The sequence below is a fragment of the Gorilla gorilla genome, chromosome 15, assembly GCF_029281585.2.
Source record: "Gorilla gorilla gorilla isolate KB3781 chromosome 15, NHGRI_mGorGor1-v2.1_pri, whole genome shotgun sequence".
Taxonomy (NCBI): Eukaryota; Metazoa; Chordata; class Mammalia; order Primates; family Hominidae; genus Gorilla; species Gorilla gorilla.
This window is the reverse complement of record NC_073239.2, coordinates 121,953,559-121,974,076: the sequence shown is the minus strand read 5'-3', so window position 1 is coordinate 121,974,076 and position 20,518 is coordinate 121,953,559. Positions and strand designations below refer to the sequence as shown.

At 55.3% G+C, this 20,518-nt stretch overlaps 1 protein-coding gene across 5 annotated transcripts in view; it reads left to right on the top strand.

The window, feature by feature from the left end:
- The window catches only part of AHNAK2 (AHNAK nucleoprotein 2), a 41,601-nt gene that overhangs the window by 3,031 nt on the left and 18,052 nt on the right, over positions 1-20,518 (top strand). Inside the window, exons 1-8 of one of the 5 annotated variants that reach the window (XM_063698232.1) lie at positions 4,669-4,924; positions 7,898-8,435; positions 15,328-15,376; positions 17,675-17,733; positions 17,839-17,937; positions 18,658-18,759; positions 19,716-19,866; positions 20,208-20,392. In XM_063698232.1, coding sequence (XP_063554302.1) covers positions 15,367-15,376; positions 17,675-17,733; positions 17,839-17,937; positions 18,658-18,759; positions 19,716-19,866; positions 20,208-20,392 — 606 coding nt within the window. In that variant the 5' untranslated portion in view covers positions 4,669-4,924; positions 7,898-8,435; positions 15,328-15,366. Of the gene's footprint in view, positions 1-4,668; positions 4,925-7,897; positions 8,436-15,327; positions 15,377-17,674; positions 17,734-17,838; positions 17,938-18,657; positions 18,760-19,715; positions 19,867-20,207; positions 20,393-20,518 lie in introns of those variants that run through there. The other 4 variants (XM_063698231.1, XM_063698233.1, XM_031001705.3 and 1 more) reach the window with 4 other exon arrangements.

Sequence of the window (20,518 nt, the reverse complement as noted above, 5' to 3'; positions counted from 1 at the left end):
TGGGGAAACAGAAGCTGGACCACCAGGGAGGGAGGCTGGGCTGCCTGCTGGCCTCTGGCTCCTGCCCCAAGCCTCAGGCAGTGCCCACCTGGTGCAGCTCAGGGAAGGGGGTGGGGCTCAGAAGTGGACAGGAGGGTCAAGCCTGCAGAGCCTCCAGTTCCAATGCTCCAGGAGCCCCTCCCTCCCGGCCTTCTCCATGCCCAGGAAGCTGAGTGCCCACTCCCATCTGGGCTCATTGTGGCTGGGCCTACAACAGGAATGCCCTCATTGCCTTCTCTCCATTTGGCCAAGCTCTTCTGTCCTGGGCTGGGCTAGGAGCTGCCTCTTCTGGGAAGTCCCCTGGGTTGCTGGGCTCACTCCCAGCTCTCCCTTAGACTCTGGCCCGCTCTGTGTCCTTCCTCTTGTGACACCTATGCGGAAGGCCTCTGTGTTTCAGGCTCAGCTAGGGGCTGGCTTGGCCAGGTGTGGAGAAGTATAGGTGCTGGGGAGGAAAGGCCCCCAAGCCCCAGCAAGTGGGGGGCACTGGCCATCTGGGGGTCCCTGCCACCCACTTCAGGAGTAAAATGCCACACTCTCCCAGCTTGGTCTTCCGGCTGGCAGAGGCAGACCCTGCGCTCAGGGATGGTGTGAGTTGTGGGGGTGCTTCCCCGTCTGTCTGGCGGCCTGTTCACCCATCCTTCTGGGTCTCAAAGCCACCCCGGGAACCCTGGGACCTGGGAGGTCATAGCTCAGCAGAGGAAGGATCCACCCATTGTTCAGTCAACAAATGTGAATCCCATTTTTGTGGCCAGTGCAGCCTTAGGGGGCACAGAAGGGCCAGAGAGGGCTCCCTGGAGGACAACTGGCCCAATGGAGACCGGGACTGGTCATGAAAAAGAAGCGGAGGCAAAGCAGGAGGAGCCTGCAGAGGCTGAGGGCGAAGTCAGGGACCTGCAAGGTGTTCAACCCAGTGCATCTGGGACGGGGTGGGGTGAGGATGGAGAGGTGGCAGCGTCAGCTGCTGGAGGGAGGGCTTTGTCCTGAGGGCACCAGGGAGCCCCATAGGTCTTAGGGCAGTTTTGGTGGGAAGGAAGCTGCTCCGTGGGGGATGTGGAGGCCAGGTTAGCTAAGGGAGCTTAGCGGAGGCTTAACTGGACACACAAGGAGGACGGGGCATGCTCCTCTGCTCCCCTCCACCCGCTCTAAGGGTGACGGGATCCCCGGCCACGCTGCGAGCTTGAGGGTGTCTCCACCAGGCCCCACCTGCACTCAGCCTGGGCCTCCAGATTTCCCTTTGTTTTTCTTTTTTTGGAAGTCATCGGCTGGCCGGGAGTCAAGGCCTTCCTTGCTCGGATAAATATTTAATAGTCAGAAGCACTTTCTAAAATGGAAACATGGAGCTGAGCCCAGGAGGCAGGGGGTGGGGAGGGGCTGGGGCGGGAGGCGGTACTCCCCCATTCCCGCACCCCACAGAGGCCAGGCAGAGGTTTTTGCAGCCACCGCCCTCCCCTCCCCTCCGGCTGCTGGTCCCTGCCCTGCCAGCTCTGCTGCGCACTCGGACCTGCTGACCCAGTGTGTGCTTGTGAGGGCGGGAGTGGCATCGGGGCCTCCTCTCTGCAGAGCTCTTGGGAGGGACTCCTTCCTGCAGGGGTGGCGGTGGTGGGAGGCTAGGCAATTGCACAGGCTGTTCCAGGCAGGAGTCCGGAAAGGGATCTCAAGCCACACCGCTGCCTGGACGCTGCTGAGGGTATAGCCAAGCAGGGGCAGCTGGGGGTACTCGGGATGCGGCAGGGGCGGGACACTTGGGGGACCCTTACTGGGCTATGTCCGTGTGAGCCCTGCTGGCTGGAGGGGCTGTCAGGTGATGGCGCCTGGGTGGGCAGGAGGCCCCATGACTCACCCCCACCGGGTGGAATTAAGGCCCCTTTGTTTAGGGCCACAGCCTTCGGTCCTCGCCCTGCTCCTGCTGCTTGGCAGGCCTGGCTCCTGGGTGAGCCAGCACCACGGGCTCCTTGGTGACACACGCCCTGAGAATGCCGAGCTTCACGCCTTGGCCTCCTCCCGGCTGATTCACCATCCGCTGCCCTCAGCCCTCCCTGGCCCCCGCCAGCAGCAGAGTTCCCATGGCGACTCCTAGCTGGTCCTGGGTCCTAGCAGCTCTGAGCCCAGACTAGCTGTGCAGTGCGCATCACGGGACATGCCGGATGGCCTAGGTCTCAGGGTCTGTGATGTGGTGGCTTAGCAGAGCCCCTGCTTGCCGTCCCTCCAGCTGATCAGACACCTGCCTGACCGCTGAGTCCCACCACGTGGTGCCAGGGGTCCGGTAGGTGGGGCCCCCGGGAACTGAGGCAGGTGAGCAAGGCCCTGCCCAGCACCCGCCTGCTGGTAGTCAAGTGTGCCTCTCTTGGGACTGGGTAGCAACAGGGGCAGGGTGTGAAGCATGGCTCTCCAGCTCTTACCCTTCCCAGTAAGTGGCCCCCTGAGCCAGAGCCCAGGGCCTCCAGCCTGACCCCATCCCTTGCTGTGTGTCTGCACCGTGCTGTGGGCACCCACCGCCAGGGGCTCTGGAGCCGAGGGCTCGGTGCTGAGTGCCTGGCGGGGGAGCAAGTCCAGGATCTGAGCTGGGAGGGTGCCCCAGGCAGAGCCAGTGGCACGTGCTTAGAGTCTGGAGAGGGCCTGGGGCAGGGTGTGGTGCGTTCCCATGGCTGTCCGCGATGGGGAGGGTGCACCAGGAGGAGATCTCGGTCATGTGTTCCAGGGCTTGGCGGACCACACTGGCCGCACTGCAGCGAGGGTCTGGGAAGGGCTTGCGTGGCCGGCGCTGTGGCCAGCTGTGCAGGGCACCTCCCTCTGGCTGCTGTGAGGTGGGCGTAGCTGGGGTGGGGGCCCCAGCAAAGGCTCTTGCGGGGGTCAGTGCTGTGTCTGGCGTGACGGCCCCGCTCTGTGCCAGCGTCTCCTTCCTGTCCCACTCCAGCCGGGCTGGGCCTCTGGGTACGGCGCTGACTCAGCCAGCCCTGCCCTGCCTGGCTGAGTGTGGGTGTCAGGTGGTAAACAGGTAAACAGCGTTCCCAGGTGAGAGCTGTCTGGGAGTGTCCCTGGCAAACGTGGCCAGCTTTCCTGCCTCCGTGTAAATAGAGTCGTTTCCTATCTTTGTGACCGTTAGGTTTTTGTGTCAGCCTTTTTAGGGTATTGCAATGGGGGGAGGCCCAGAAGGGGCCTGGAATCAGGTCCCCGCCTTTCAGGCCTGAGGAGCCCCTGAGGCCTCTCCCACCCCATTTGCCGGCAAGTGCCCCTGGCCTGGGGCTGGGACAGAGCCTTCCCCGCCCTTGAAGTCCTCTGGCCTACTTGAGGACCCCTTCTCTGTGTGCCCACCTCAGGCCACCCTGGCATCCCGTGGCGGGGGCAGCCCTCTCAGCTGCACCTTCCCACCTCTTCCCATGCCGTTGGGGCCTGGTGCAGGTGCAAGCCGTTCCATCGCTGACCTCCCAGGCTGGGTCTGACCCCTCGCTGCCCCTAAGGCCTGGGCTGGGCCTCGGCTGTGCGGGCCTGCTCCAGACTGCGTGTTGGAGGCACGTCCACACCCAGGCTATGGGCACAGGGCTGGCACCCTGGGATCCCAGGGGGGCTACACGTAGCACAGCTGGTTGAGTCCTGCTGGAGCCTCCTGGCTGCCCAGAGCAAAGAGGAGTGGGGGCTAAGGGCCCAGGGTGCAGCAGGGTGAGGTGACCAGGAGGTGGGCCAGGCAGCTGGAGCTCTGGATAGTGGGGGACTTGGGGTCATGGGACTCAGGTGTTTCTCAGCCACCACTTGTATTGAAATGACGGGGAAGGATGGGAGCCTTGTTAAAAAAAAATGCTAGGCCAGTGCGGAGGCTCACACCTGTAATCCCAGCAGTTTGGGAGGCTGAGGCAGAAGGATCACTTGAGCCCAGGAGTTTGAGACTAGCCAGGGCAACACAGGGAGACCTTGTCTCTACAAAAAATTTAAAAATTAGTGCTGGTGTGTGCCTGCAGCCCCAGCCACTTAGGAGGCCAAGGCGGTAGGATCACCTGAGCCCATGCGTATGAGATCAGCCTGGACAATATGGTAGGATCCTATCTCTACAAAAAATTTTTAAAATTAGCCAGGTGTGGTGGCGTCACCTGGAGCCCCAGCCACTTGAGAGGCTGACACGGGAGGATGGTTTGAGTCCAGGAGTTTGAGGCTGCAGTGAGCCATGATCGCACCACTGCACTCCAACCTGGGTGAGAGAGAGACCCTGTTTCAAAAAATGCTGGTTCCTGAGCCTCACCACACCCTGCTTACCAGATACTCTGGTGCTTCAAGGTGTGGTGGCCGCTGTGAGTTTGGGCTGAGCGGGCTGAAGGGAGGCCGGGGTCGGCTGCCCTGGGGGCTCAGGCAGGTGGCAGATAACCAGGCCCTAAGGTCACTGGCCCAGTGACCATGGGGGCAGGCCCTTAGGCTATGCCTCTCCTCCCTTCTGGGCCAGCCTCTGTCCTGGCCCCCATAGGGAAACTGAGACACAGGGTTTGTGCAGAGCCTGCCTGGGAGGGACCTGCCTCAGGCCTGTGTCTGTCCACACAGCAGGACCTGGCGCACACTAAGGCACTCACCAGACTGGGCTGGCTGTGTGACTCAGAGCAGTCTGTTCCTCTGCAGTCAGCTGCTCAGGCTGGGGGGAGGGCACTCAGGGTGGGGTCCCCAGCTCCAAGAAGCTGAGTGAGTGTTGGGGGCTGGCCAGGCTCCTGGCCCATCAGGGGACCCGCCCACTCCCTCTGGTGGGATGTGGGGGTCCTGGCAGGGTCCAGAGCCAGCCCTAGGAGCAGGCAGAGGCGGGACAATGGGGGGAGGAGCTGTGGAGGGAAGAACCGGGCGTGGCAGGGGGAGGTGGCCAGTTGGGATCTTCACTTCTGGGCCAGTTGGGAGAGCGTCTGTAGCTTCCTTGGTAAGTGGCTCCTGTACCCATGCCCGGACACCTGCTTGCCTCACTCTTCCGCGGGTCTGTGGGGGCCAGCAGGCCACCAGCAAGGGGGGCTGGAGGAACAGAGCTGGGCTAGGCATCCCCCTGAGCTGCAGCTGACGGACGGGCAGGGGTGTTAGTTCACCGTGGCTCCAGCCAGGGCCAGCGGGCTGGGCAGGGATGTCAGGGAGAAAGCCCCGGAGCCCCTTCTCCTGGGTCCTGGTCCCTGGGGTGCCGGCGGAGCCCAGGCCATACAAGGTGTGTGGCAGGACACCGAGCTGTGGGCCCTGGGCAGGTAGGGGACAGTGGCTCTTGTTTCCAAGGAGCCTGGGTGTGGGGGGAGGTGAATGCCAAGAGCACCCACACTCAGGGCAGCCTCAGGTCTGCAAGTCCCCAAGGTGGGCGTGGGGCCTGGGGAAGGGTCCTCAGATGACCCTGTGCTTGCTTGGTGCACAGGGGCCCTGGGTGGCTGTGGAGGGTGGTTGCTTCCAAAGGCCAGGTTTACTCTCCTGGGGGTGCCCGAGGTGGGCTGTGGGGGCCTGGGGCGATGGGTAGCCCCATCACAGGGTCACACTGCCCTGGACGTCTGTGGGGCTGGCCTTTCAGCCCAGGGAAACTGGCTCAGGCTAGCCCGCCTGGGATGGATGGGAGCGTGGGGCTGTTCCTTTTGGCTGCCAAATCCCTTGGAGAGGTGGCTCATATGCTACCCTGTGCCTCAGTTTCTCCAGGAGCAGAAGGAGATGAACTGGGCCCACCTGCTGCCCTCCCATCCCCATCAACTGGCTCCCACCCTCAGGCTTACCAGGCTTTTCCAGGAGATCTGACAAGCTCCTTCCTTTTTCCCATGCACCGCCTGCACTAGCATTTATTATGCACCTACTGTGTGCCAGGCTCTGAGTGCTTGGTGAGCAAAGTGTTCTGGGGACCAGGGAGCAGGCAGTGTCCAGAAGCCATGGCAGGGTGGCCAAGCTCAGTCTGTGAATTTGCCCAGCAGAGAAGACAGCCTGGGAAAGCCCAGAGAGAGAGCGCCTGTGGCCCAGGCAGGCACAGCGAGGGCTGGAGAGGCTGGGGATGTCGGCTAGGGCTAGAGCAGGCACGGAGAGGCTGCCAGGCCAGTCTGACCGATGGACGGCATGAGGGAGCTACGGAAGGTTGTTTCAGGAGAGGGTGATGTGAACAGCCTCACGGGTGCAGCTGGGCTGCAGTGGGGAATGGCTGCTGGATGGGCAAGGAGCCCAGCTCCCAGGTCTAGGGGACTGAGTCTGGCTTCCCCAGCCCTCCTGCAACCTTGGAGGCAGACACAGAGGCAGGAGCAAGAGCCTGAGCTCATCTCGAGAGAGTTATCTCAAGAAGCATCGGGGAGGGGCGGGGGATGTTGCTCAGGAAAGTCTGAAGGTCTCATGACAGTCAGCCCGCTTGGCACCTTCTTCATGAAGTTCCACGACTGGGTGAGGCCCAAGTGCGGCCGGCTGTGTGCGCCTGTGTCTGGGTGGGCACCGGGTTTCCAGCCCGAGGGCAGTGACTCCCACAGGGCTCCCGCCTCCATGGCTTCACTCTGGGCTGTCCATGGGTGTTCAGAGGGAGGAGCCCAGGCCAGACACACAAGTGCACACACGCCCTAGCACCTGAGCACGTACATCCTGTGAGCACACACGTGTGCGCACACACCTGCAAACCTGGAGTGGGCCATTCGTTCGTCCCACCCAGGATGGACTTTTCCGGCCACTGGAGAGCCAGTCTCCTCCCTGCCAGCCCCCAGGGCCCTGGTGACTTGCAGATGCACCCAACCATGCCCTCCCACCTGGAGGCTAGAGATGGGGCCCTGGGGCTGCCAGTTTAGACGCAAACTTGGATTTTGTTTAAGCAAAATCCACCTCCTCCCCCCACGGACCTGTTCTGGACCCTCCAAGAACTCTCATTTAGCTGGTGGCTGGTGGGAGTCCTCAGTTTGGACCCAGCTGTGGAGCAGGGGTGTTGGTGAGCCTCTGCCACACTCCCCAGCCTGCGTTCCTTCTCCCCTCCCGCTCCGCCCCTCCCCGCCCCCGCACCCCGCCTCCCGGCCAGGATCTGCTCGTCCCCCAAACACACTTCCTGAGGCCCCACCTGCTCAGGCCCTGCCCCAGGATAGTCCAGTTCTCGGGGAGGCAGCTTTTCTGGGCCAGGGTGGGTGTCCTCTGCAGCTTTCACTGTGGTACCACCCCCACCTGCCCTGGCATGCAAGGGACTGACCTGGGTCCTGGGGTCCCTGCACAAGGTTCAAGTTTTCACCCGCAGGAATGTTAATGGTAGTGTTGAGGCCAGGGCGCTGGGGGGCCCGGGGAGTGGGGGAAGGGCATTGGGGAAGGAACCAGGTGCCAACAGCCTGACCAGCTGGGCCTGGCTCAGGCAAGTCACCTCCACATTCTCCTCTGTGAAGTGGGGCTTTGGTGACCGTCAACAAGCAGTGTCATGATTCAGGTGATGGGGCCACTTGCAGAGCCTGTCTGGGAGAACCGGAGGCGGGGCGGGCAAAGGCGGCCTCTCCTGCGCTCTGCGGCCGAGGCGGGGCTTCCTCAGGAGCTCGGGCCTGGGAGGCGGTGCTCTTGGTGGGGGACTGGGATACTGGGGGCCTTCCTCTCTCTCCCCACTGGCGCGGGTCCCAGGCCGGTAGCCTGGCTGCGCAGCCTTATCCCGAGGCGGGCAGGATTTCCCCCTTCCTGTTTGTGTTCCTGGGCCAGGCTCCTGCCAGCCCAGTGGCTGGAGGGGTCCCCGCTCCGCAGCTCTGTGGCCAGAGGCGGGTCTGCCGCTCGCTGAGCCTCTGCACTCCATCCCCACCACAGGCAGTGTAGGAACAGCCACTCCCAGTGTGGTGGCTGAGGGTGGGGCTGGGGACTGTCCTGCGTGGGCCCGTGGCAGGACCAGGCACGAGGGCCAGCAGGAGCAGGGCTGGTCACGTCTCCTCCTCCTTCCCCCATGCAGGTTCCCAGCACAGGGTGTGCCTAGGGCTTGCTGTCGACACCCTCCCTCACCGGCCCCAACACCCACAAGACTACCCTGGAGAGATTTCGGAGTGCAGCCGGCTGTGCCCAGCTCAGGGGCCCTTGACCGTGGTGCCCACCCCCAGCCCAGCAGACCTGTGTTTCCCTGCCTGGCGAGTCCCTTCTCCGAGGAGTTACCCTACCTGACCCTTTCTTGGGCCTCATGGCAGCTGCCCCCCACCCCCAACCCATCCAGGCTCCTGCCAGCTGGGTGGGGCTTTTTGGCTGGGGAGGCTGCGGAGGGAGGGGAAGGCGGCTGGGTTTCTGGGCAGCCTCAGAACACCTGCCCCACCCTGAGTGCTGGGCAGGGCCTGGGACACCCGGTCTCCGAGGCAGTGGAGCCCCTCCCCACTCATGACCCCAGCTGCACCTGCTGGCAGGGGAGCAGCTGTGGGCCAAGTGACCCGGGGACCCTCCTCTGCCCCCAGCCCTGCTGGGTAGTTGCCCCAGCTCCATACCTACTGGCTGGGTCCCCTTGGGTAAGTGGCTCCCCTCCCCCAGCCTCAGTTTTCACATGTTACCCACCTTGGGGATTGAGCGGCAGGGTCTGGGCAGAGCAGGAAGGGAAACTGAGGCCAGAGAGTGGCTTACTTGCCATTGCCCTTGGCTTAGCGGTGGGCAGGCTCTGGCCAGATTCCTGTCCCTTTCCTTGGCACCGCCCCGTCCCACGAATTTGCTGTGGGTCTGGTGTGGCTGGAGCTCCAGGCAGCTCCAGAGGGGCCAGGGTGGCCCCAGCTGGTGGTCCCTCAGGGTTGTGGGGTGCACTGGGGAGCCCTGGCAGGGCCACGTGGAGGGAGTGGGAGGGGGCAGGTGGGCAAGGAGTGGAGGGTTTGGCAGCCATCTGGGAGGCAGAGCGGTGGGGCTGGCCAAGTTCTGTCTGTGCAGGTTGGGGGTGCGTCCAGGTGGGAGCAGCAGGGGCCCTGTCAGGTGGTGGGGCAGTGTCTGAATGCAAAGGTGAGTGAGATGGGCCCAGGTGGCCAGGACAGAGCTGTGCAGAAGGGAGACAGGGCCTTGCCCCTTCACTGCCTGGTTAGGGAGGAGGGGCCTGTGGAGGAGATCGTGTCGTGGGGTTGCCAGGGGTACAATTCCTGGGCTGACACCTTGGGCAAGGCTGGTTTGGCAGGTGGGGGAAACGGAGGTTGTGGCTCTGCTGGGGGGTTATGGAGGCCAGGGGTCTGGGCCTGGCCCCCGGAGCAGTAGGAAGGTGGCGGGGCCGGGATGACGTGGGGGTGAGTGTTGATGCCTCCTGGCACTGACCCAGCCCTGCCTGCCCTCACCTCCTGCCCTTCTCTTCCTTCGCTTGAGAGAACCTCCCCCAGGAGACACCATCCTCCAGCCCTGCCAGGCCTGAGAGCAGAGCCAGAGGGGACCTGGGCTGTGAGCCATCTTGCAGAAGGGCAAGGAAAGGCCCGTGAAGCAGCAAGGGAGCGGCAGGGGCCTGAGCAGGCAGAGGTGCTCTTGGGATGAGCAGGCATGGCCCTGGGGGTGCCTCTGCAGGAGCAGTGTCTGTAGCCCAGCAACCTACAGTCAGGGCAGGCAGGGTGGTCCACGTATCCATGAGGGAATGAAAGCTCAGAGAGGGGATGAGCTTGCTCAGGGCCACACAGCACACTGGCCAGAGGAGCAGCCAGACCTAGACCACTGCCGGGACTGGGCCTCCCCATCTGTCTTCATGAGACAGTCCCCAAGGCCAGGACACCTACCGCAGGGGACAGGGAGCAGCTGGTCCCCGAGGCCAGCACACCACCCCAAAGGATAGGGACATGCTCCTTCCCGATCAGTGTCCTACCAGCAACTGGGTCTGGGGCAGGGATGGGGGCCTTAGGTCTGAGACCCTCCTCGTCACTGCAGGAGGGAGGCCCTGGAGCCCAGGCCAGGGCGCCAGAGTTGGTGTAAGATTGGTACTGTTTCTTCTTGGAATATTTAGAGTATAATTCGGAGTGGGGGTTGAGCCTGGAGTCCTTTTTGTGGGACGGTTTTAAATAAGGGGTTTGATTTTTTCTTTTCTTTTTTTTTTTTTTTTTTGGGACAGAGTTTTGCTTTTGTTGCCCAGGCTGGAGTGCAACGGCATGATCTTGGCTCACTGCAACCTCTGCCTTCTGGGTTCAAGTGATTCTCCTGCCTCAGTCTTCCTAGTAGCTGGGATTACAGGCGCCCGCCACCATGCCCAGCTAATTTTTGTATTTTTAGTAGAGATGGGGTTTCACCATGTTGATTTTTGAATCGTTACAAAAATACTTGGATTATCCGTCGGGGCGTCCATCCTATCTTTTGGCCTCCCTGGGCTACATTGGAAGAAGAAGAATTGTCTTGGGTCACACATAAACTACACTAATGATAGCTGATGAGCTAAAAGAAACAATTGCAAAAGAGTGTAATAAAGTTTTAGGAAGTTTATGAATTTGTGTTAAGCCGTATTCAAAGCTGTTCTGGGCCACGTGCGGCCTGTGGGCCGTGGGTTGGACAAGTTTGGTTCTTCTTGTGGGTTTTCTAGGAATATATCCAATCAATCGACATTTTCAGATTTATTAGTGTAAAGTTTATAGTTGTGTTTGATTTTATATAGAATTCTAAATTTTTTTATGGAGAAAGGATACAAACCATGGCACACCCAAGTAATTAGCCCTCTCCAGGAGACCCTGTCTGCCTGCTCCCTCTGGCGACTTCAGCCCTAGGTGGCCTGAGCCTGACTGTGAGCTGGATGTGACGGGCTCCCCCGGTACGAGCGCTTTTTATATCTAGCTTCTGTGTCTCAACCTTGTGTTTGTGAACTTCATCCACGTTGCACGTAGGCATAGTTTATACCATATACTGTTCCATTGGACAAATACCTCGCATTTTTTTTTTATTCTACTGTTGATGGACATTTGAATCTCTGGTTTCTGGGTGCTGCAGATTATACTGAGATGGATGTTCCTGCATCCATCTTTTGAGGGACATATGTGCGCATATTTCTTGGCTCTGCCCCTGGCTATGAGTTGCTAGGCCACAGGGTAAGGCTCTACCAGGCTGTTTGCAAGTGGTTGCGCCAGCTGACCCCTCAACCCACACCAGGATGGAGTTCCAGCTGCCCCAGGCCTTGTCTCCGGGTGGTCCGCCTCAACTGTTCCATTTCAGCCACTCTCCTGGGAGCATATGGCACCTCCTGGTTTTGTTAGCATTGCCCAGATGACTAGAAATGCTGGCCATCTTCCCATATACTAATCGGCTGGTTGAATATCCTCTTCTATGAGCTACCTTTCCAGTGTTTTCTTGCCCATGTTTCTATCGGGTTGTTTGTCTTTTGGTTTGCAAGAATTCTTTGTGCATTCTGGGTTGGAGGCCTTTGCTTGGTAAATGTATTGCAGGTATCTTTGCCCAATCTGTGTTTTGGGCAAAGATAGCTGCAATTTATCGATTTAATTTCCTTTGGATATATACCCAGTAGTGGGACTGCTGGATCAAATGGTAGTTCTAGTTTTAATTTTTTGAGGAACCATCCATAGTGTTTTCTATCATGGCTATACTAATTTACATTTCATGCCCTTAGTGGTGTTTTTTGATGAACAGAAGCTCTTAATTCTTTTTTCTTTTTCTTTTTTTTTTTTTTTTTTTGAGATGGAGTCTCACTGTGTCGCCCAGGCTGGAGTTCAGTGGCACCATCTTGGCTCACTGTAAGCTCCGCCTCCCGGGTTCACGCCATTCTCCTGCCTCAGCCTCCCAAGTAGCTGGGACTACAGGCGCCCGCCACCACACCCGGCTAATTTTTTGTATTTTTAGAAGAGATGGGGTTTCACCATGTTAGCCAGGATGGTCTCGATCTCCTGACCTCATGATCCGCCCGCCTCGGCCTCCCAAAGTGTTGGGATTACAGGCGTGAGCCACCGCACCCGGCCAGAAGCTCTTAATTTTAATATAGACCAATATCTGTCATTTTTTGTGTGTTCTGTTTAAGAATTTTTCCCCTACTCCAAAAGTAATTTCTATTTATTTTCTAGAAATTTTATTGTTAAGCCTTTAATTTTGGATCTGTAATCCACATGAAATTAATTTTCTCTGGCTGAGGTGGGGCGAAGATTAATGTTTTTCCGTATGGATATCCCATGGATCCCAGGCCATGTATTGAACAGATCATCACAGCTTTGTGTACGTGTGTCTGTTTCTGGGATCTCTGTTCTGTTCCATTGGTCTTGATTTGCATTTTCCTGATGACTGAAAATGTTGAGCATCTTTTCTTGTACTTATTGAACACTCGTACATCTTCTTTTGTGAAATGTCTGTTCAAATCTGCTGCCCATTTTTAGTTGAGCTTTTTCTCTTCTGTTGAGTTGTACACAGGCTCCATGCAAGTCCTTTGCCAGATACATTCACTGCCTGTTCATTTTCTGAGGAAAATGAAAGCTCTTAAGGCCAGTGTTTTAAATTATGAGGACTTAAATTTATCAGTTTTCGTTCTATGATCCTTACCTTCTGTATCCTAAGAAAACTTTGCTGCCCTCGAGGTGTTAAAGAAGTTCTCCTATATTTTCTTCCGGAAGTTTTATAGTTTTTGGTTTTCCATTCCCCTCTATGATTCATTTCGAATTCATTTTCATGAGTGATGGGATGGAAGGGTCCAGGTTTATTGGTTTCCCAGTAAATACCCAGCTGTTCCAGGACCATTCGGTGAAAAGACTTTGCTTTCTGTTGGAATAACTGGGCTGCTTTGACAAGAATTTGGCCGGGCATGGTGGCTCACGCCTGTACTTTGGGAGGCCAAGGCAGGTGGATCACTTGAGGCTAGGAGTTCAAGACCAGCCTGGGCAACATGGTGAAACCCCATCTCTACTAAAAGTACCAAAAAAAAAAAAATTAGTGAGGCATGATGGCGCATGCCTGTAATCCCAGCTACTTGGGAGGATGAGGCACCAGAAACGCTTGAACCCAGGAGGCAGAAGTTGCTGTGAGCTGAGATTGTGCCACTGCATTCCAGCCTGAGCGACAGAGCGAGACCCTGTCTCAAAACAAAACAAACCAACCAACAAACAAGAATGAATTGGCCATGTAAGTGTGGGGCTGTTCTGGACTTTGTTTTCTGTTCACTGATTTGTGTTTCTGCCGCACTGTCTTGATTCCACTGGGGGTCAGAGAAGAGAATTCAGATGACTGAAGTTATTTTAAATTCGTCGAGACAGGTTTCTGAGCCAGCATGGGGCCTGTCTCAGTGACTGTCCTCTGTGCACCTGAGAGCAGCATGCACCGGCTGCTGTCAGGAGGGTTCTCCCAGTGTCAGTTTGGTCTCGTTGGTTGATGGGTACTTCAAGTGTTTTGTATCTTCCCCTATTCTACTTTGTAAGGTTATCATTTCCTAAGAGTGTTAAAATCTCCTATTGTATAATAATTGTGGATTTATTTCTCCTTTCAGTTTTGCCAGTTTTTACTGCAGTGTTTCAAAAAGGAGATCTAGGTGTTTTTTGGTTTGTTTGTTTTTTGAGACAGGGTCTTGCTTTGCTGCCCCGGCTGGAGTGCAGTGGCATGAGCCTGGCTCACTGCAGCTTCAACCTCCTGGGCTCAAGTGATCCTCCCACCTCAGCCTCCCGAGTAGCTGGGAATACAGATGTGCACCACCATGCATGGCTAATTTTTAAATATTTTCTAAAGATGAGGTCTCACTGTGTTGCCCAGGCTAGTCTCAAACTCCTGGCCTCAAGTGTTCCTTCTGCCTCGGTCTCCTAAAGTGCTGGGATTACGGCACAAGCCACTGCGCCCAGCCTAGTATTCCATCTTTTTATTTTTTTAATGGTTGCATTATGGTTTATACCCTGAATATTTAACTTATTACAGTATAATTTCAAGTAAGATTGTCCCACTTTAAGTATAATGTAAGATCTTCACAACAGCAACTTTTTTTTTTTTTTTAAGACGGAGTCTCGCTGTCGCCTACGCTGGAGTGCAGTGGCGCGATCTCGGCTCACTGCAGGCTCCGCCCCCCGGGGTTCACGCCATTCTCCTGCCTCAGCCTCCCGAGTAGCTGGGACTACAGGCGCCCGCCACCTCGCCCGGCTATTTTTTTGTATTTTTAGTAGAGACGGGGTTTCACTATGTTAGCCAGGATGGTTTTGATCTCCTGACCTCGTGATCCGCCCGCCTCGGCCTTCCAAAGTGCTGGGATTACAGGCGTGAGCCACTGTGCCCGGCCCACAACAGCAACTTTTGCACTCCATCCCCATCCTGTCATATGCTTTACTTCTATATTTGTAAAATTCTAAGATACATTTTATTTTGTTTTTTTTTTTTTCGGAGACAGAGTCTTGGTCTGTTACCGAGGCTGGAGTGCAGTGGAACAATCTCAGCTCACTGCAACCTCCACCTCCTGGGTTCAAGTGATTCTCCTGCCTCTGCTTCTTGAGTAGCTGGGATTACAGACGTGCACCACCATGCCCAGCTAATGTTTGTATTTTTAGTAGAGACAGCATTTCACCATGTTGGCCAGGCTGGTCTCAAACTCCTGGCCTCAAGTGATCTGCCCTCCTTGGCCTCCCAAAGTGCTGGGATTACAGGTGTGAGCCACCATGCTGACTTATTTTTGTCTTATACAGTTAATTACCTTTTTCTTTTACAGTTTCATTGAGGTACAGTTTATAAACCATAGAACTCACCCATTGTAAATGTACAATTCAATCATTTTACTAACCTTATAGAGTTGTGCAAACATTACCACAATCCAGTTCTGGAATACCTCCATCACCTTCCAAATTTTCTCAACCCCATTTACAATCAATCTCCCTTCCCACTCCCAGCCCCAGGAAATGCCAGCTTAATTCTGGTAAATTATAGAAACTTTGGTCCAGGGTACACTTGTGCCTCAGCATCCATGAGGGATTGCTTCTAGGACCTCCCTCAGATACCAACATTCATGGATGCTCAAGTCCCTTCTATAAAGCAATGTAGTATTTGCAAATAACCTACATACACCTTCCCTCCCCTATACTTTAAATCATCTCTAGATTACTTATAATACCTAATGCAATGTAAATGCTGTGTAAACAGTTGGTATACTATATTGTTTAGGGAATAATAACAAGAAAAAAAGTCTATACATGTTCAGTACAGATGCAATTTTTGGGAGAACATTTTTGACCCAAGTTTCATTGAACTCAGGATACAGAAACCACTGATATGAGAGGCTGACTGTATACCCTCTCCTCCTACTCCTTTTTGCTATTATTGTCACGTATATACTGTATCTAGATATGTTATAATCCTAACAGTATGGTGTTAGAATTGTTGCCTTATATAAGTGGTTCACAGACGATTGCCTGTCTCCTAAATCCAGCCTCCTTTTTGTTTTACAAGTAAAGTTTTGTTGAAACAGTTTTGCTCATTTATTTACATATTATCTGTAATCTATAGCTGCTTCTGTACTATGGCTGCAGAGTTGCAACAGAGATCATGTGGCCTGGTAAGCTTAAAATATCCACTATATTGCCTTTTTCAAGAAAAGTTTGTCAATCCTTGCTTTATACAATCCTCTGCTTTTGAAAGAAGTTAAGAAATAAAATGAGGACAATATATATTCATAGAGTCTTTTATATTTGCCTGCATAGTTACCATTTTCTGCATTCTCCATTTCTTCCTGTGCATTTGACTTAGTGTCTGGTATTAGTTCCTTTCAGTCCGGAGGACTTCTTTAGTATATCTTGTAAGGCAGATTTGCTAGCAATGACATTTCCAAGTCTTTGTTCATTTGGGAATGCCTTTATTTTTCCTTTTTTTTAAATTTAAATTTTTATTTTTTTGAGACAGAGTCTTGCTCTGCCTGACTGGAGTGAAGTGGTGCAATCACAGCTCACTGCAGCCTCAACCTCTCAGGCTTAAGCTATCCTCCCGCCTCAGCCTCCTGAGCAGCTGGGACTATAGCCATGCACCACCATGCCCTGCTAATTTTTAAAAAAATTTTTAGGCCGGACACGGCAGCTCACGCCTGTAATCCCAGCACTTTGGGAGGCTGAGGCAGGCGGATCACGAGGTCAAGAGTTCGAGACCAGCCTGGCCGACATGGTGAAACCCCGCCTCTACTAAACGTACGAAAATTAGCCGGGCATGGTAGCGCGTGTCTGTAGTCCTAGCTACTCGGGAGGCTGAGGCAGACGAATCACTTGAACCTGGGAGGCGGAGATTGCAGTGAACCAAGATCGTGCCACTGCACTTCATCTTGGGTGACAGAGTGAGACTCCGTCTCAAAAAAAAAAAATTTTTGTAGAGATGAGATCTTACTATATTGCTCAGGCTGGCCTTGAGTTTCTGGGCTCAAGCAATCCTCCCACTTCAGCCTCCCAAAGTGCTGGGATTACAGGCATAAGCCAGCATGCCCAGACTATTTTGCCTTTATTTTTGAAGGATAGGTTGCTTGATATCAAATTCTTCGTTGACAACAGTTTCTTTCAGCCCTTTGAATATATTGTTCCACTTTCTCGTAGCTTCTATGGTTTTGATGTGATTCAGGTATTAGTTGTATTTTTGTGCCCTTATTATGTGATGGGGCCCTTTCTCTTAAGCATTTTGACTATGACGTGTCTAGGTGTGGATCTCTGTGTTTCTCCTGCTTAGGTTTGGTCGTGCTTCTTGGATTCTGCAGATTGTTTTCAGCTATCACTTCTTCAACTCTCTCTTCTGCCTCTTTATCTTATGGTTAATGCTCTGAGACTCTGTTTTTCTTCAAACAATCTTCCCCCTGACCCCCGTTCTTCAAATTGGTTAATTTATATTAATCTACAAGTTGATAATTCTTCTGGTATCTCAAATCTGTTGGTGAACCCCAGTAGTAAATTTTCAACTCCAGAATTTTTGCTTGCTTTTAAAAAATAGGTTTTATTTCTTTATGAGATTCTCTCTTCATTGAGCCATTGTTAACATATTTTCCATTAATTTTTTAAACATGATTTGTTTTTGTGTTTTGAACAAACTTTTTTTTTTTTCTTTTTGAGACGGAGTTTCACTCTTGTTGCCCAGGCTGGAGTACAATGGCACAATCTCGGCTCACCACAACCTCCGCCTCCCAGGTTCAAGTGATTCTCCTACCTCAGCCTCCTGAGTAGCTGGGATTACAGGCATGTGCCACCATGCCTGGCTAATTTTGTATTTTTAGTAGAGATGGGGTTTCTCCATGTTGGTCAGGCTGGTCTCGAACTCCCGACCTCAGGTGATCCACCCGCCTCAGCCTCCCAAAGTCCTGGGATTACAGGCGTGAGCCACCGTGCCCGGCCTGAACAAACTTTTAATAGTTTCTTTGAAGTCTGTATGAAACCCAGCGTTAGTAGACATTTAGAGACACTTTCCATTCACTGCTTTGTTTCTCAGTATGGACCATACATTCTTGTTTCTTCACGTAACTTGTAATTTTTTGGTGGCTGCTGGACATTTTAGATAATATATTCTGGCAGCTCTGGATTCTCATCCTCCCAGGGTGTGGTTATACAATAACAAACACCTTGTGTTTGTTTAGTCACTTTCTTGGACTAAATCTGTTCCAACTTGGAATAAGTCCAGTCTCAATTCACTGCTACCTGACCTGATGCCACAGCCTCTCCAGCCCAGTGGCTATATATCTTCCCCCAGCCCCTGAATTTGCTCTCCGATCCAGTGTCCAGGAAAGGACTATGACACCTCCACAGTGTACATACACTCCCGGCTCCCTCCCCCAGGCCCCGATCTGCTCCCCCAGCCTGCTTGTCTCCGCTGACAGCCACTCTCTCTGCAGTGTCCGGCCGACAGCTGCAGCCCGGGGAGCCAGGTGCAGAAACGGAAGATGACCACTCTGTAAGTGAGAGCAGGAGGAAGTGTGTCCTCCTCATACCCTGCCCCCATTCTCCCTGGGCACTGGGAGAACCCAGTGGCAAAAATAACTGGATTCTCTCCCGTCAGGTGACTGAAGGGCCTGCGGATGAGGTCATTCGACCACGGCCGCAGGGGTCTTCACCTGTCTACGAATACACGACTGAGGCTGCCGACTTTGGACTCCAGGTGAGCCTGCTGGGCAGAGCCCCACAGGCACCCAGGTCTCCTCCTGCATCGCCCTGTGTGGGCAACTCACACATGTCTGTGCAGTCTTGCTGCCCTGCCCCGCTGCCCACTGGGCAGTGCCCACTCAGATGTCCTCTCAGACTCCTCTGTGCGCTTGGGTCCCTCCCTGCGGCTGGCCAGGGCACAGTGGGATGGAGGTGCCCTGCAGCTCTTGTGAGCATGCGTATGGGCTGATGGGGACAGGCCTCGTGTTACTGTGTTTGTGTTTCCGGGGCACAGGGTGTGTGTATCCCTGCACCTGTGTAACACACTCATGCTGTCTTTCGGGACAGGGCCCCATGGCTACCTCTGGAGACAAGGACTCGGGGAAGGGATCAGAGGAGGCATATCTATGAAAGGATTCATTTTTGTACAATTTGAATTTCTTATCTCCCTCCATACAAAACTCCAGTTGCTGTGGGGCTTCCCTATGGGCGCTGTGGGCTGTAGGGTGGGTGCTGTGGGCTGTAGGCTGGGCCCTGTCGGGAAGCAGGAAGGCAGAGAGTTGCCTTTTCTCTGTGGATGTGCCTGGAGGAACTCGGCTGCCTCTGCACACAGCTGCGTGTTGGAAGTTCTGGGCCCCTCTGAAGGGAGGGCTCCCGGTCTGGCACCAGCCTACCTGTGCCCCTCCCTGTCCCTGAGCTGGGGCAGGTGCCTAACTCCCAACACTTGTGGCTGCAGGAAGACGCCCCCGGCAGGCAAGGTTCTGCTGGGAGACGGAGATCCTGGTGGAAGCGAGATTCAGGGGACTCACGGACATTTTTCAGGATGAGTCGTCCAGAGGTGGGTACAGCAGGAGCTGAGGGTCACAGAGGTGTGTCGGTCCTCAAGGGATCCAGCCAGAGAGTCCGAGGTCAGAGCAGGCAGGGGAGGAGCAAAGAGGCCGGCAGTGTGCCCCGTGCCCTGGGGAGGAGGGGTGTTCTTGTCCCCCTTGTCAGGCCTGGGGAAGGGCAGGGGCTCCAGAAGGCTACATCTGGTCCTGGCCCTCTCCACCCCTCCCTGGGGTGGAGTCTGATGCATAGCCAAGCTCCTGGCCAGGTAGACCTGGCTGTACAGACCTCGATTTTCTCCTCTGTGCAATGGGGCAGTGCTGGTGTCTGTTGCATATTCAAGCCGTGGGGCTGAAAGGGCCAGTCAGCACCCAGGCCATGTAACTATGGAAGGTGCTAGACTCTGCTAGCACCCAACGATGAGGGCACTCTGCCTCTTAAGCAACTAGTTTTTTTCCTTGGAGGCCCCAGCAGTCCAAGAGCTCTGCAGGACACAGGCCCCATCCTGTCCCAGGTCTGGCAGGCTGCACCCAATGTCCCGTATTTTCCTTGGCATTGCTATGCTTCCTTGTCTTGAGCATCAGGTGCCTTGCACACAACTGGTGCGTCACGTGTTTGTGAAGAATGCATGAAGGAGCTGAAAAAGGGGAACTTTGGCCACAGGGAAAGCAGAATCCGTTCTGCGCTGCTCCTGGTGCCCTGCTGGGCCTGGTGGCATGGACAGGCTGTGCCTAAGTCCTGGCAGGTTGGGGTGGGGACAAGAGTTCTGGCAGGTTCCAGCTGGCTTCCTCCAGAGCTCAGAGACAGCTACCCGAGCCCACCTGGTGGGTACCCTACCCTGCTCTGTGTTGTCTGGGCTGATGGGAAGGATGGTGGTGTGCCCATCTTCTGGAGACACAGGCCCCAGCAGGGATGCTTATGGTGGGACTGGCACATGCTTACCATGGCCCTGATGTGCTTCTGCTCCAGGCTGTCCAGGAGGCAACAGAGGTGACGCTGAAGACAGAGGTGGAGGCAGGAGCCAGTGGCTACAGTGTCACAGGTGGTGGGGACCAGGGGATCTTCGTCAAGCAAGTGCTGAAGGACTCCTCAGCCGCCAAGCTTTTTAACTTGAGAGAAGGTGCCATGGCAGTTCCATCCCTGGGGTCACCATTCTCCCCACCAGGATGGGAGGGACCTGGAGGGGGGTATTGAGGGGTAGGAACCACACCTGGAGCTTAGGATGACCTCCTCACGCCTCTGCTCAACAGCTTGAGGCTGGGATCACCCACTGCATCTAGTAAAATGGGGGACCCCATCCACCTTGCCTGTGCCTGAGGCACTCAGTGGGGGACTGGTGGGGCAGACTCAGTGGGATTCCCCCTATTCATGCCCCTGGGGCCCTCGTCGCCAGCCAAGGCAAGACAGCAGACCCTGTCTCATTCACACACCCGGCCCTGGGGCTGCTCTTTCTTGGTCTAGGGGATCAGCTGCTCAGTACAACCGTGTTCTTTGACAACATAAAATATGAAGATGCTCTCAAAATCCTTCAATATTCAGAGCCGTACAAGGTTCAGTTCAAAATCAGACGGCAGCTCCCTGCCCCACAGGATGAAGAGTGGGCTTCCAGCGATGCCCAGCACGGCCCACAGGGCAAGGAGAAGGAGGTGAGACCACTATGCCCGTGGGGCAGGGCCCCAGCTGGCTTCACTACCCTGCTGGCTGAGCCTGGGAGGGGATAGCACTCCCACTCCATCTGTTCCTGGGCCAGGGCCTTAGGCTTCTTGGACTGG